The sequence below is a fragment of a genome, unplaced genomic scaffold (assembly GCF_019419815.1).
Source record: "Pyrus x bretschneideri cultivar Hongxiangsu unplaced genomic scaffold, Pyrus_bretschneideri_v1 Contig7, whole genome shotgun sequence".
NCBI lineage: Eukaryota > Viridiplantae > Streptophyta > Magnoliopsida > Rosales > Rosaceae > Pyrus > Pyrus x bretschneideri.
The window spans coordinates 1,899,102-1,916,162 of NW_025999809.1; the positions used below are offsets into that span (position 1 = coordinate 1,899,102).

At 33.3% G+C, this 17,061-nt stretch overlaps 1 protein-coding gene across 1 annotated transcript; it reads right to left on the bottom strand.

Moving 5' to 3' along the window:
• Positions 1-1,664: 1,664 nt before the first annotated feature.
• Positions 1,665-8,857, bottom strand: LOC103933579 (lysine histidine transporter-like 8). The gene is made up of 5 exons (XM_009343271.3): positions 8,488-8,857; positions 5,778-5,911; positions 5,269-5,684; positions 2,388-2,519; positions 1,665-2,289 (listed from the first exon to the last, which is right to left on the bottom strand). The coding sequence occupies exons 1-5, from the start codon at positions 8,832-8,834 to the stop codon at positions 1,798-1,800; spliced, it is 1,521 nt and encodes a 506-aa protein (XP_009341546.2). The 5' UTR covers positions 8,835-8,857; the 3' UTR covers positions 1,665-1,797.
• Positions 8,858-17,061: the final 8,204 nt, after the last annotated feature.

The following is a 17,061-nucleotide window of genomic DNA, read 5'->3' on the forward strand; positions in this document are numbered from 1 at the left end:
GAATTCTCCAAAACTAATTTCAACGATCCAAACCGTCAAAATTGTTTGTATATGCTTGGAGATCACATCAGCAAAAAATCACAAAAAAAAAAAAAAACATTCAGAGATCAAGTAACGGGACAAAGCTTTTCAACGGTTATAAACGAAAAATCACGATTTAACGGTTATTTTAACTCCGATTTTGATGATTTTTTATAACTACACTCCTTGACCCTATATGAATACAATGAATGAATTCGATCTTCAATTTAAAATATTTACACAAGTGGATACCACAAAATCTTATGTTATACTTAATGAAATTATAAATAAACTCTAAGTGTTAGTCAATCTATCGTTTTACGAATTCTCCAAAACTAATTTCAACGATCCAAACCGTCAAAATTGTTTGTATATGCTTGGAGATCACATCAGCAAAAAATCACAAAAAAAAAAAAATTTAGAGATCAAGTAACGGGACAAAGCTTTTCAACGGTTATAAACGAAAAATCACGATTTAATGGTTATTTTAACTCTGATTTTGATGATTTTTTTATAACTACACTCTTTGATCCTATATGAATACAATGAATGAATTCGATCTTCAATTTAAAATATTTACACTAGTGGATGTGGATATCACAAAATCTTATGTTATAATTTATATACTTAATAAAAGTATGAATCAACTATAATATTAATAATTATATACATTAATTTAATAATTTTATATCCCTAAAAAGTATTATTATATGGTATAGTATTATTATTTTATTTCTTTTTATAATTATTTTGTTTAACTTTTCATAATTTGAATGATTTTTAATGTTTGGTTTTTCTATACTTTGTTTATGCGGAAGAGAGTTCTGACGTGGAAAACCTTACTGAAAACATCTTCAACATTACTCTTGAAGGCAATAAATCAAGCCAAAGTTCTAATACAATTTCATGATGATCGATGTAAATTGAAGATTTTGTAAATGAAGGTGTAAACTTTTGAGAAAGACTTACAATCTTAAAAACAAAAACTCTTTATCCTTGCACATTTAATATTTGTAATAGATTAGTAGTGTATGTATTATTTTTTTATTAGGCTTTTATTTTTGAGTGTAGATATAGTACTTGAACGAGAAATGTTTTAATGTTTTGAAGTAATATTTACGTGGCAATATGTGATATGTGCAAATTTAAAAAAAATATATTTTTTTCTTAACGGGTCATAACGGGTCATAATGGGTTGGGTCACTTTACCCGTTGGGTAAAGTGACACGACCTGTTAAGGACCCGTTAAGATAACGGGTGTGACACGACACGACCCGTTAAGATAACAGGTGTTACACGAAAACGACACGAACACGATAGACACGACCCGTTTGCCAAGCCTAGTTGTCACTAGCGTTTGGGCAATAAAAAATTAGAAAACTTTACTTTGTCCTTGAAAAGATCATTCACTAATTTTAGTCCTTTTGACTTTTACCTCAAATATATACCAACTATACTAGCTTTTGCACACGTTCATGCGCGTGCAAAATATCTTCTTTTTTTTTTACATCAAGGTGCTACGCATAACGTATTAGAGTTCTTGTTGTCTTTTTACATTTGTTTATGCAAAATGAAAATGGTACTAATTTCCATGAGCACTTGGGAAACAAGCAAAGAGTTCTGTTCAATATTGATGACGTCAATCAGAACAAAAAGAAAACTTTTGATGTTGCCTTCAAATTTGACAGCAAAGTGAAAAATGTCAATCCATGTAGGATTTTAGCATCTCCTTTAGAATCAGAAAAATTGGCATGTAAATATATAACTAATAGTTATTTAAGGCCTGAAGAAATTGGCATGTAAACCTTTGTCGGCTAAATTCCAAACTGATGCAATGACTAAAACAACACTCAAACTCAGCCCCAAGAATCCAAGTCCAATGTTCACACACCACATAGTACTCTTAGGCTCTGGTTTCTTCATTGTTATCCACATGAAACACGGATAAACATATGCCAGTGGGAGTGTCATGCCTCCGATTAGAGGTGCTAGGCTCGGCAAGAATGGGAAAGCAACTGCTATGAAAAATGCCAGTCCTCCGAAGAAAATCCGAAAAGCTATCCGAAGCCACCTTGCACATGGCTTGTTCTTCTTGCTTGTGTACTTAAACTCCAAATTATCAAAAACTACCATGCTGTAGATTTGGAAAGTGCTCAAGCAGTTTATCACTACTAGTATGCAAAGTAGTCCCAACACAGCTTTTGAAGTGTTTTTATGCCCATTGAACTGTGAAAAAGAGGTCAATAGTCCTCCATATGAAGATGGTATCTGCATGAGTATTCAAAAGACATTGTAAATCTCTGATTATCCCCAGTTTGATATATTTTTCACAGTTTGGTTGAAATAATTTGGAAAGGGTCTCTCACTTTGTTTCCACAAACCCAAAATCCAGCTACGGCAAGAGGAAGGAAGCACATTGCTATAAGTGCATAAGATATAGTCACTCCTCTCCACATCCGGTTTTGAGATCTCTGTTTTGGACTAGATGGCAATGTCCCCTGCATGAGGAAATTTTTAGCCTTAATCATGTGTTAAACAAAATCATACTACAATTTTTATTGATAACAACAGAGAAAATCGAACTCTTAACATGACTAAATTCTAACTCATCTATTAAAATATAATTATACTAGACACAGTGCATCTTTAAAATTCAACCAACACTATTAAAAAAGGGTAATGCCAGAGATAATAAATTTGTAGAAAAAAATTTGTAAACTAAATAATATGAAAGTTGATGATTGGATTATTATTTAAGCATTAATAATCGTGATCATTCATATTGATGACACATCATTTAATTTGGGGTAATGCTAGGAAGATTAAATTTGTAGACAATTTTGTAAACTAAATGACATAGAAGTTGATGATTGGATTATTACTTAAGCGTTGATAAACATGCTCATTCATATTGGTGACACCTCATTTAGTTTACAAAATTTGTTTATAAATTTAGTCTCCCTAGCATTACCCCTTAGTTTGCCAATTTTGTCTACAAATTTAGTCTCACTAGAATTACCCGTTAACAAATTCGATACCCAATTAGGTTGCTTATTGTATGGCTTAATCGAACTCCTTCCTCCCCTCTAATGTAAAATATATTGTTGTGCTGAAAAAAAAAACAAAAAAAAAAAAAGAAAACTAATGAAAAGGGCTTGAAAACTTTGAGTTTTAACTATAAGAACAAAATAAAAGGTAAAGCGAATAAATAGTACCATAATTGACTTTTTAGTGTAAAAATGTAATTTTTCGTTAAAGTGAACAGTACCAGAAATTTTTCGTTAAAGTTCCCAAAAAAAAAAAGGAAAACTAATGAAAAGGGTTTGAGTGACTTTTTAGTGTAAAAATATGGTTTTTCGTTAAAATGAACAGTACAGTGGGCTTTTCGTTAAAACTCAAAAAAAAAAAAAAAAAACCATTACCCATTAAAAAAGCCTAACAAAATTTAAACCATTTCTACCCACTAGACAAGTTAGAGGTGTCAAACGAGCCAGCATAGCGCCCCTCAGCCGAGCTCATTTAAGTAGGCTTACGTGACCTTCGGCTGTGATCGGGCCGAATCACTTAATAAATTGGATGGGCCGACCCAGCATATTTAGATTTAAAGTTGGCTCACTTGGGCTTGGGTTGTGTCTAAAGCATGCTTGGACTAGGCGGTGCCTAATTTGAACAGGTCGTGTTTGTTCTGTGCTTGGACTAACCTGCCAATTTGACAACTCCACTCACAAGCCACATTGGGAGGTAAAAAATAAAAGGGTTCTTTAGATATAGATTTTTGCAATTCTTATTTTCTAAATAAAAATTCACCTAATTTTTAAACATCCAAATAAAACTTAAATTTGAAAAAAAACTGCCAAATAGAAAATTAATTGACATATTATTACAAGATGTTTACAACTTGTGCCGCAATCAATTGAATAAATATTATTTCTTACCTTAATTATAATGAACAAATATATATATATATATATACACACACACACGTTCAAAAGAATATGGTACTACTGTAAATATACATACGTTCCAAAGTATATCGTACTACTTTTTATAAATGCATTCAAAAGTATACAATACTACTATAAATATCCATACATTCAATAGTATATCGTACTACTAAAAGTTCAATATATATATATATATATATATGTAATTTACCTATATGTATATAGTACTACTATACTTTCAAATATATATATATATATATATATATATATATGCGCAGCACTAACATATATGTGACATCCCACATCGCCCAGGGGACTGATCCTTAAATGTATATTCTCATCCTACCTAGCACGAGGCCTTTTGGGAGCTCACTGGCTTCGGGTTCCGTAGGAACCCCGAAGTTAAGCGAGAAGAGGGCTAGAGCACTCCCAAGATGGGTGATCCTCTGGGAAGTTGCTCGTGAGTTCCCAAAAACAAAACCGTGAGGGAATGGTAAGCCCAAAGCGGACAATATCGTGCTACGGTAGTGGAAGCGGGCCCGGGAAGTCATCCCGTCTGGGCCGGGATATGACAATATATATTAAAAATTATTATAAGTAATTAATAATTACCTATATGTAAATTTATGATTAGTAAATAATATATTTTGTAGGTAAATTAGTATTAAATAAAATAATATTTCTTTATTGTGTAGGTAAATTATTTTGCATGTATTTTGCATATATTGGGTTTGTTTATTATGTAGGTAAATTATTTTTCATGTATTTTACATAGATAGGGTAAATTATTTTGAGCAATTTAACATTTTAAAATTTTAATAGTAGGTGCACTATTTGAATCAAATAACATTATTTTTTTAGGTAAATTATTTTGCATGAATTTTTACATACATCAGGCATTTTGTATATATGTGTGTGAAATAATTTACCTACATTAATATGTAAAATATAATTTTAGTGACTTAATTAAGCATGTATATATATTAGACATGTTCGATATTGTTATTATATATCAGGCAATGAATTTATAACATTAATGTTTTTTTTAGTAAAATCATTAATTCTGCCTTATAATTCGCATGACATTAATTGTGTACATCAAACATTCAAATATGGGTATTTTAGGCATCCAGAAAATTTTAAATGTGTTAAGTCAAATATAATTAATGAATTTGCTGATGTGGAATCTAGTAAATGGGTTTTATTCGAGTAAAAAACCTATGTCGGGTTTTATGTAAAGAAAATTAAGTTTTAGGGGTTAAAGTTATACTTTCAGAAAATAAAAGATAGTAAGAACACTCACCTGAATCTCAAGGATAACATTATGACCTTTGAATGCAAGAAAAATGATGCCAACTGAGTTCAGTACACCACCAAATCTATCCATGTTTGACTCCATCTCCGGTGGGTTGTATGAAATGCCACTAGGCCTGCCCTTGCCGATTGAAAGGCCCCAAATCAGGGTACAGTAGGCAATCGCAGTGGTGGCACCAATCAGTGAGACCCAAGCTATGGAGTTCAAGTTGGGAAACTGAGCCACAACAATGGCCATGCATACGAACAACAAGAAGCACTCTGTGCCAGTCACTGAGTTAACATCACAAACAGCTTTTAAGAAAAGCTTCATGGTTCCACCTCCTATGATGATCACCTGGGCACATGTACCCCCTGATAGGTACATTACTGGGAATATAGTGAGCAGTTTCCCTAACTTTGGACCTGAAAAAACAAAATAAAATGTCTAGTTAATACCCTACTAGGCATTACGGGATGCTGTTTGGTATGGAAGAAGAAGCGCTCATTTGGACTAACCGAAGGCTGTTATAGCGAGGTGGAGGTATCTACTGTACCGAATTCCGGTGTCCGATTCGTGTAGATGTACAAGAAGCCATGCGGTGTAGAGTTGCCATGCGAATGCTAGTGACAAGCATATAATTCCCCATGCCCTGCAACAATTGGAAACATGTTGAGCAAAGTATTAAACTTGTTATAATAAAAATATTACAGTGAGTTTGAATAAAATATTAGACTTGCTACAACAAAATATATACTGTCGTTAAAAAATGCGTCAAGATCGAGCTTTGGTATAATTGCCTAATAAAGCTCGGACCGGCTCATTTTATTTATTTATTTATTTTAATCAGCCAAACCATTTCAAAGTATTTAGCTTGTAGTTTTTTGTTTTTTGTTTTTGTTTTTTCATGTAATCTTTGTTAATTAATATGAAGAAATAGAGAGTAGAGAGAGAGAGAGAGAGAGAGAGAGAGAGTGTGTGTGTGTGTGGGGCAGAGAACAAGAGAGAAGTAACAAGGGAAAAGAGATTTCTGTATTGTTTTACTTAATGATGAAGTGGTTACAAGTGTATGTCACTCTAACAGACTTCCTAACAAACCATCTAATCTAATTACAAATGACAATGTCTCTTTTCTACACAACATTATATTCTAACAATCTTTACCTACTGTTTTGTTATTATGTACTTTATTTATTGATTCATATTAATTTTTAATTTTCATTAAGCTGAGTCAAACAAAAATTTAAGTTCAATTTTCAAACAAGTCAAGCCGAGTTGAGTTAAGCTTGAAAGTCATTCGAGGCGAGCTTGAGCATACATTAAGAGCTTTTTACAAGCTTGAGCACAAATAATATCAACTGTGAGCCGAATTTGAACACTTTGATAGTTGGTTTGGCTCGACTCATGTGGATCCCTAATATCTTATTGTACAAACTCAATAGGGTGATATTCCCTATCAAAATTGGTTGGCACCTTGTTATTGCACAAGAAGTTTCCATCGGAGTCAGATGCTGAGCTCGTGAGAATATTTTATATTGGAAATTATTGAGATATTTTTATTCAGACTACTGTATGATCAAGCCTAAACTAGGTCCAAGAATGTAGGGACAGACAGGGCTCGCATGGGGCACTAATTACCTAAATAAAGTCTGGTAAATTTTAAGAGACACACAAGAGGCGATTCTTCGTGGAATTAGACCTCAATCACCTTGTAAATTATTGGTCCCCATTTTTGAGGAATGGAGTAATTTATGTTTGAAATTATAAGTTAATGGTTGTAAAAGAAGAATAAAAAATAAAAAAAATGAAAACTAATAAACAGGTTTGAAAACTTTGAATTTTAACCAAAATAGCAAAAATGTATTAAAAATAAATAGTACCAAGAATAAGTTTTTAGAGTAAAAATATTCTTATCGTTAAAAACGAACAGTACGTTTTGTTAAAACTCATAAAAAAAAAAAAAAAAAAAAGGACCAATTAGAGCTTCGCTGCCGTAACCCATGACGTTGGTTGGGGTCAGTAGCAACCCCTTATCTTTGGTTTTTATGTTTGTTTTTTGAGCTCTCACCTTGGTAGTTCTAAGTGAGTGTCTCAAATTTGGGCGTTATATATGCCTAATTTGTGATTTTTTTTCCATGTTTTTGTTTTCCCTTTCCCTCTCTCGTTCTATCGATTCCCATGGTCCTCCATCCTTGCCATACCCTCCCTGTCTCTTTCTTCTCTGACCCCCCACCACCTATTTTGCCTCTTCCACTTCTTTCATCCCTAAGTCCTCATGCCTTAGATTTTTCAATTTCTGTTCCTTCTTTACCTCTGATTGCCGATGGTGTTCATCCCACCCCTACCACACTTGTGGACATCGGGTCTACAGTGGTCAGTCGTGTGGATCAAAGGTCAATTTTGCCCTTTTCTCTAATCGATTGAGAATGACGCATGTTGGCTCGAGTTCGAAGCTCCAATCCCATTCTCTACAGATCTCTTATCCAGGCTTGTTATTTGTCTCTTCCTTTGTTGCTGATGGCGACGACGGCGGTTCTTCCGCCAGGGGAATAGTTAGGCTTCTTGGGATCTGTTCTGATTTGAGCCCTTTATTTTGTTGCTTGCCTAGTCCATATTTTATTATTTGTGCTTAACTTTGTATTTGGATTTTGAGAGAGAATTTTCGTCGAATTTTTTTTTTTTTTTGTACCTTGTTTACGATAAACAATAATCATTTCAATAAAATATATTATTTAATAAATATTATATTTGTTTTGTGAGAATACATATCTCACAAGAATTTAAAAATGAACAAAAATAAATTGTTAGGCAAAAGAAGAAGAAGAACACGTAATAAGTTGACTTGAAAGATGGAAGAATATGACTCTACAAAAATAAATTTTTTTTAAGAGAATCCGAAGCGTCTAATATATCAATTCACCTCATTAATCATTTTTCCAACAAATTAATTCAAAACTATTAGGACAATATTCATTTGCAGTGAAAAATGGAAGAATATGACTCTACAAATAAACACTAAATTTAATTCAACTATCATATGACTTCTAAGTTGAGTAATTTTTGGTAGAGATGATATGTGAGGAAAGACATAAAACATAGACAATTGAATCGTTGAAATACATTACAAAGTGAGTGCTATAAAAATATGCATCCCTCAAATCCAAATCCATGAGTCAAATTTATGAGTTTTAAGATAGCTAGAGTTAAAAAATAGAAGATATTACTTACCATTCAAGAGTGGCAAATGCAAGAGGCAGTAAAAGGGATTGGATCCCAATTCCTGAGCAAAGTAAATGAAAGATAGCTGAAAACACATTCCCATTCCTGGATTCTGTGATGGGCAGCCAAGCATCCTGTGGAATGAGCTCACCACCTGTCCATATTTCAGTTGATTCATTTGGGGGAGTAGTTGTGATGGGAATGACTTGAGCAGAGTAACCTGATGAGCTTCTGAACAAGCTTTTTAAGGAATGGCTATGCCTATTTATTTCTTCCCTGCAATTTGCTTCAACAACCACCTCTTCCAAGTCTGCCATTTTCCTCCAATTGCTATAAAATTCAAGCCACTCACTCATTATATATACATAGGTGGGGGATTTCACACCGACCCAAAGTAGTTGCTTTTTTTATTTATTTTTTATTATTATCTGACCAAAGTAGTAACTAACAAGGCGTATTCTTATGGGTCAATTGCTTTTGTAAGACGTTTTCTTTTTAATAAATATGATATAATATTGAATATAAGACGATAGCAAACACACTATTTTAGTCAACTAATTTAACTCACGTCTACAATATATAATGACTAAATATTAAGTAGAAATGAAGCTTTTATGGTAGTATATTGCAATATTTCTACAATATATTCTTTTGCCGGATGTTTACTTTAGTACCAAATTATCAAACTTTCTTTATACAAAAACTGAAAATGTATCAAACCCATTTGTATGAACATTAATCTTAAAAAACTTTGAGTGGAGTCTGATCTTTGTGTCCATACCTGTAAAGTGTCTTGTCTAGATGATGGTAAATAAGCACTCTTGGTTGGGAGTTCAATTACATTTGCTTTTCTCATGATTCTACTTAGTTCGGAGCATTGTGTGCATTGATCATCTAAATATCCCATAATTATAAAATGCAAGGATTGCAGTTCTCGTTATATTTACTTAACATGAATAATTTTTTCATGACAATTTTATCTCTATGATTACTGTGTGTGTGTGTGTATATATATATATATAGATTGTAAACAGCATTATGGTTACTCATCCGAGAACTTCTCATTGTATATTTATCCCAGGTAATGCTAAAAAGACTAAATTTGTAGATAAAATTTAGGGTAAATTACACTTTCATACATCAAGTTTGGGGTCTATTTCAATTTCTTACATCTTCAAAACATTTCACTTTCATACCTTAAGTACTATTTTATTTCAAAACAATACCTCCGTTACATTTTCCATCTATTGATTTGTTAAATGCTGACGTGGCTGCCACATATATGTCACGTGGCTGCCAAATGTCTGCCACCTGGCAAATAAAATAATTTTTTAATTTTTTTTTAAAAACCTAAATTTTCTCAAAAAAAGAAAAAACAAAAAAGAGGGTAAATTACACTTTCATACCTCAAATTTGGGGTCTTTCAATTTCTTACAACATCTTCAAAACATTTCACTTTCATACCTTAAATACTATTTTATTTCAAAATAATACCTCCGTTACATTTTTTATCCATTGATCTGTTAAATGTTGATATGGCTACCAAATGTCTGCCATGTGGCAAATAAAATAATTTTTTTATTTTTTTTAAAAAACCTGAAAATCCCCAGCGCCATGCAACCTCCCCACCCCGCGACACACCTCCTTCGCCCACCCCACACCCCCCCCCCCCCCGGCGCCGCGCGACCTACCCCCCGTGACCCACCTCCCCCCCCCCCCCCCCACCCTCCGGGGCGGCGCCGCGTGACCTTCCCCCCTTCCACGCCCCCCTCGGGTCAATATGGGTGAGTTTTGAAAATACTTTGAGTTTGAAATGATTTTTGGACTGGTTTTGTGGTAGATCCACCTAATCTCTAGTGGAATTTTTGTGGGTGATGGGGGATGGGAAAAAGGGGTGGCTCGGGATGGGACGAACTGGGGCTTTTTTTTTATTTTTTTGTCCCTCTTCTTCTTCTTCTTGCAGGTTTTTGGGTTTTGGGTTAGGGTCGCTTTTGGGGGGGGGGGGGGGAAGGCACTGCTTTCAATTTTTTTTCATTTTTTTGAGAAAATTGAGGTTTTTTAAAAAAAAATTAAAAAATATTTCGTTTGCCACGTGGCAGACATTTGGCAGCCACGTGGCATATATGTGACAACCATGTCAGTATTTAACAGATTAATGGATGGAAAATGTAACAGATGTATTATTTTGAAATAAAATAGTACTTAAGGTATGAAAGTGAATGTTTTAAAGATGTTGTAAGGAATTAAAATAGACCCCAAATCTGAGGTATGAAAAGGTAATTTAACCTAAAATTTACAAATTAAATAATATGTCATTAATAAAAATAAGTACATTTATCAATATTTAAGTAATAATCCAATCATTAACTTATTTGTTATTTAATTTACATAATTTTATTTACATATTTAATATCTCTTGTATTACTCATTTACACCAGATGTAGTGGAAGGTTCGCAACCCCTTTGAACCAGGACACGCTTTGTCTCCAAAGGTTGAAATCTTGAAGTTTGCAATCTGACCTGAGTTGCTTACCCATTGTGATCTCATCGTAGTGATGAAACAGGGTGACGTAACAAAAATAAAATAAAAAACATACATCATTGCAAGCATTAGAAAAAACATGAAATACCAGCGATTTACTTCAACAAGAGGATCTCAAGAAATTATTTGATTAACTTCATTGCTTGCTTCTGGACATGCATGCACCACATGCATTGCCATTTTTGCTTTTTTTTTTATTTTATTTTTATATTATTTTAATTTCTTTTTGAATTTTTAAAATATTAGTGTGGTCCAGGTAATGGTTCTGCTGCATAATACATTGAACTGGGAGTTACCTTTATAAATTAATAATGGAATCAGGACTATGAGCACTGTGTTTTGACGGATTGCAGAGATTTGTGGAATGAGGATCCTCTTCGGAGGAACCTAAGAATTCTCTAATCACAATTGTTCATCGTAGATCAAGCAATCTGAAATTATTTTATTTAAAATTAAATATAAACAGTACCTGATGAAGATTGACTATATTATGAATGATAAACGAGTGTGATTGAAATATCTCTAGAATCCTCACAAAGAAAATTTAAAAAGAATTCTGATTCAGATTTGTGAATATGATAATAACACATTATGAAGATGAAAGGAAAAATAAAAAGTCTTTATTTTGCATAGTAAAAGGCATCGACAGGAAAAAGTTGATAGCAAAGCAATAGAGAGGAAAAGCAAAAGCTTAACTTGTCAATTAATTAAGAATAATACTTAACTACTTAAAGATGGGTAAGAACTTCTACTCAAAACTCTTAATATTTTAATCATAGAGCTTTGTGTTTATGATCAAAATCGTTCATACTATGAATCACACTGTAAAAATCATATATGCAAAAAATAAATTAAAACTAAAGTCGTTTAGTCAATCTATTATAGCAAGTACATAAACGGTTCTTAATATTTTTACCAATACCATTCATTTGTTTTTAAACAATTTGATGATTAATACCTTAGTTTTAATTGATATTTTTTCAGAGGTGATCTTTATATGATGATTTATAATATGAATGGTTCTGATTATAAACATGAAATTCTATAAATTGACAACGAACAATTTTGAAATTTTTTAGTAGAAGTTCCCACTAATCTTTGAGTAGTCAAGTATTGTTCATTATTAATTTACCATCCATAAACGTGTACTAGGTTTTAATATTTAATCAATTGTCTTAAAAGTAATTTGGCATGTACAAAAAAGGATCTGGATCCCTTTCCGAGCTTAGGAGGCTGAACCTCTTGAGCAAAGGATATGAATTGTTGAAATTTGATTCAACGACTGCAATTATTATAACTTTTAGAAAGGCTCCTTGTTTGTAACCATTGGATCAAATTTTAACGGTCCATATCCTTTACTCAGGAGGTTCAACCTCCTCAGCTTATGTTTTTTGACATTCTTCTCGAAAGGAGTGAAACTAAAGTATGAACTACATAACCATAGTGAAACGTTGTGAAAGCATCTCTATCATGTGTGGCACACAAATTCAACAAATGGGTAGTTAGTGGAGATTAAGTGTGCAATATATCTCTTTACTTTTAATGTTGTTTGCAATAATTTGAACAAAATAATTCAGTGCATTTGCAAAAATAATGTTAAATCACGCAAAAATAAATAACTTCTTGAATTAGGGGTAGTTCTGTTGTAATTAGGGACTAATAGTTTTACAAGGCTTAAGGACTAAGGTGGTGACTGAGGTGGTGACTGTTGAGAATGAATCTCATATTGATGAGATGAGGGATTTTGCATGTGTTTATAACTAGTTGTCAATTTTTCATATTGCCAATTGGTTTTATGGTGGAACCTCAACTTCTTTATGGTATTAGAGCATGATGTCAATGTGTGAAGCCCAATGGCCACAAGTGCCCACGTCACCCAAGTTGTGTTGTCAACGTGTTAGACTTTAAAATTCACCATACATGAGGGGGCGTGTTGAGAATGAATCCCACAATGATGAGAGGAGAGATATTGCATGTACTTATAAGTAGTTGGGCTATTTTCCATACTATTAATTGATTTTATGATGGAACCTCAACTTCTTCAGTGACATCTCATATCCATGTCATATGCCAATTTTGTCAATCTTACCGACACCACAAGTGATAAAAGAGTAATATGTGATATATATTTTTTTTTTTAATACAAGTGATATTCTACTTTAATTTACATGCACTAAAGAAAAGGTAATAAAATTTGAATCTGAGACGCGAATCTGACAATAGAAATGATTTTAATATTGGGTTTTTCTTTGGCCAAAGTATAGAAAAAAAAAAAAATTCAATGCTTGAGGAGTGAGGTGGTAGACATTTCGAACCCATGTCGTATGCCACTTCTATCAAGAGTGTCTAGTCTAATCAACTAATTTTCCGTAATAGAGATGGTTTACATATTACTGTAATAACAACAACTCCAAGAGACTAAACTAACAACTAAAAACACCCATAATCCAAGCTCACATAACCTAAAAAATTAAAACCCTAAATGAATCCACAACTCTAAATCATACCTATCACCACGAATCAAAGCATCGGCGCCATTGAACCCACCACATCTATTCATGTAGGATACGTACAACAAAGGGAGGACCTCGACAAGAGTCAATCCCCAATGATCCAATTGCGCATAATAATGGAAAGAGTCGCGTAATAGCAAACTAGGAGTCGTCATCAGACAAAATTGGTTAAAATAAAGGGCAAGTCGCACCCGAAGTCCTTCGAGTCAGCGATAGAAAAAAAGTTAGAAAAAAATGAAAAAAATTAGAGAAGGCATTTTCGGGGAAAGATTGAAATGAGGAATGAGTAAAACATGTTAACTACATTGAAATATTTCAGAATTGAAGAGTAAATGAAGAAGACTAACAGTGAGAAAGATGACGAATTAGAGAGAGAAATGAGACTTGTATTAACTAAAAAAGGAAAGATTACATAACTCTGTTTTTATAAGAAAAAGCCTAACAACTCTAACAAAAATCTAAAAAACTTACTAACTATATTGTTGACCTGTACAATCATTTAACTAATCATCTAACTAATGATGCGGAACTCTTAATAGAACTCACTAAATGCGTTTTTGGTCTTCTGTGGACTCAGTATACGTTAACGAAAATGTCCTAAATTATTGAGAATAACTTAAGTTCAAACTCCCATTCGGCACTCTCAAAACGTGAGCATTGTATTTATTCAAAATCAATTAACGAGTGGATAGACCTACCAAGATCATTTGAATCAAAAATGCAAAGTTTCTATTTCTGATATGAGATAATACTCTCAACACATACAATAATGCATGATGAAAACCACTATTATGCACTCCCTACCAGCTAATATTATAGGGAGCATTTTTGCTCGTCATCCTAAAAGTTGATGTATGCTTACCATGACAAATGATTAAGTGTATAGTGAGCATACACCATATGTATGATGGTAAGCAAAAATACACCCAATATTATATGCCTATCAAGTCATCAAAATAATAGCTTGTACTGTATGGATAATTGGTACCAATCAATTCAAGATCCACGACGCAATGAAGTACTAAATTTCTTTCAATACGTCATCTTCAAAAATTTGTCATAGAACCATTAAGCATAGTTGGGTCTTGTTGTATGGTTTTGTTGCTCCCTTCTAGAAATACTTTTTGTGAGTCTCGTCCATTAAGTTCGTAGCCCTAGTTGTTTTACGCAAAAACAATGGTACTCTATTAGGTATAGAGATTAAAATAATTATAATGCATTCTCTTGTTGGGTTGACTTCAATACGAATTAAAGTATGTAAGGAGTCTAGGGTTTGGATTCCAAGAACAGATTTCCAAGTTTTGGAGTTTAAAGTCCCGGTTAGGAGTCTAACCCCCGGACTCGTGGCACAAGGAATTTTAATTTATATTTCAAACAAAGCATCGTGAGAGAAACGGTATCACCAAACTATATGTCACAAAACTTAATTTCTTCCTTGACATAAAAAATGAAAGAAATGAAAAGGATAAATGATGCAAGAGAATACGTAATTAAGCTTTTTTTGGCTGCAGTTCCAAACGCAAGGTCGTGAATAGTGGAAATTGGACTATTGTAATTAAGTATCTTAACCTAACAGTACAAAAGGAAACCATGAGGCGCCTATAAGGAAAGTGTAATTGATATAATCGGATAAGATGTCGATGTTGTAGGGTATGATGCATGTATGTAGGGCTGGTTTTGGTTCGGCAACCCAAATGAAATGTGGTTACTAAAACCCGAACTGAGCATATTGGTAATAAGAAGAAGAAGAAAAACAATACCGAACCAAAGAGTAATGTTAGAGAGATTAAATTTATAGATAAAATTTTGTAAACTAAATGACATGAAAGTTGATGTTGGATTATTACTTAAGTGTCGACATACGTGCTCATTCCTATTGGTGACATATCATTTAATTTACAAATTTGGTCTCCCTATCATTACCCTTGTAACCAAAAGGGTAAAGTTAGATAAGCTAAATTTATAGGCTAAATTTGCAAACTAAATGATGTATCACCAATAAGAAATAAACACGTTAATCAATATTTTAAATCAATCATCAACTTCCATATCATTTAGTTTACAAAATTTAGTCTACACGCTTTGTCTCCCTAACATTACCTGAACCAAAAATTTTGATTCATAAAAAATCTATAATCTCTAAATTATTTTGATTTTGGTCGGGAACGGGAAACCGATATCCCTTGATCATGCTTCAAACTGCAGGAGGATTCAAACATTGATCATTACCAGTCAACAGCTGCAAACAAGAAACAACAAACCAAATAAAACCCAAATTGAAATTTAAAATCTGCAATTAAAAACCCTCGATTTCAAAATCCCAAAATCAAAAACCCTGATTCGATTATTTTTATTCCCACACCGGGCGCAGGGTTAATTTTTCCATCGACTTCGGGTTTCCAACTGGTTAGGAACTTTATTTAAGAACTGAGCATAAACGGCAGCGTGGATCTTTTTTGTGTGGTTGGGTCCAAGTAGGACGACCTACATATCTTCTTATGTCATCGAAGAATCAAACCATGTATAGTGCGGAAGAGTTGATCTTTTAGCCAATTAGCCTATTTTTGGGGACCTTCGATGCATTCATCTTCTCCACGAGACTATTGCTCACATATGCCACTCTTGACTACTATCAAGTATTCCTTATTTCTATGGGCTTTCTTCAGTGGTCCAAAGAGATCAATTCCCCATTCCACAAAAGACCAGGCCCCTGTTATTAGCAAAAAAAAAAAAAAAAAAATGCTGCAAACAATAATCATGGTACATATAAATCATGTCTACTCTACTTCACTTATATTGCTCCTGGATGCGGCTAGCTTTAAAAACTCTACATCGTAAACCCTAAATACAATTAGAATCTCCAAAATGAAACCTTATAATCAAAATCCAAAATGAAAAACATGAATTGATTTTGAGTTGGGTGAAATTTCTTACCTTCTACACTAAGAATGGTCATTGAAGGTGAAAGATATTGTTTGCTGTAGCCATTGGAGAAATTTCTCACTTGAATTGTGAGATTATGATTTTACAGGACCAGAGTAAGACAAATCGGCATATGAATACCTCAGTAGTCTGGTCATGGACTCAATAGCTTATGGAACTGCACAGATGAAGCAACGATGCTACCATCATCTTGCTCTAAAGCAGTAGGCAAAGTCTAATAATGAATTAACTAGGTTTCCTATATTCTTGGAATCCTTACAATTTGAGGATTGGCATACTCTGCAAGTAATCATACTCCTAAAAGATGCATTATCTACTCCTAGATATCATCTAGAATTCTCTCGGTTTAATACATAATCCATATCGTAAAACTTCTCCATCTTGACTAGTATAAATACACCCTTATAGGGTTCACCTCTAGTAACGCAATTATCACACAATTATTCTCTTGCCTACTACTTGAGTCTCAAATATTTGCTTGTTAACTTAGCCATCAAAAAGTCTTTGGACGACACCCCCTGGTCGTTGGCTGCTTACAGTTGTTTTTTCTTTTACAGGTTAAACTAGTTTGTGCATCTCCTCCAC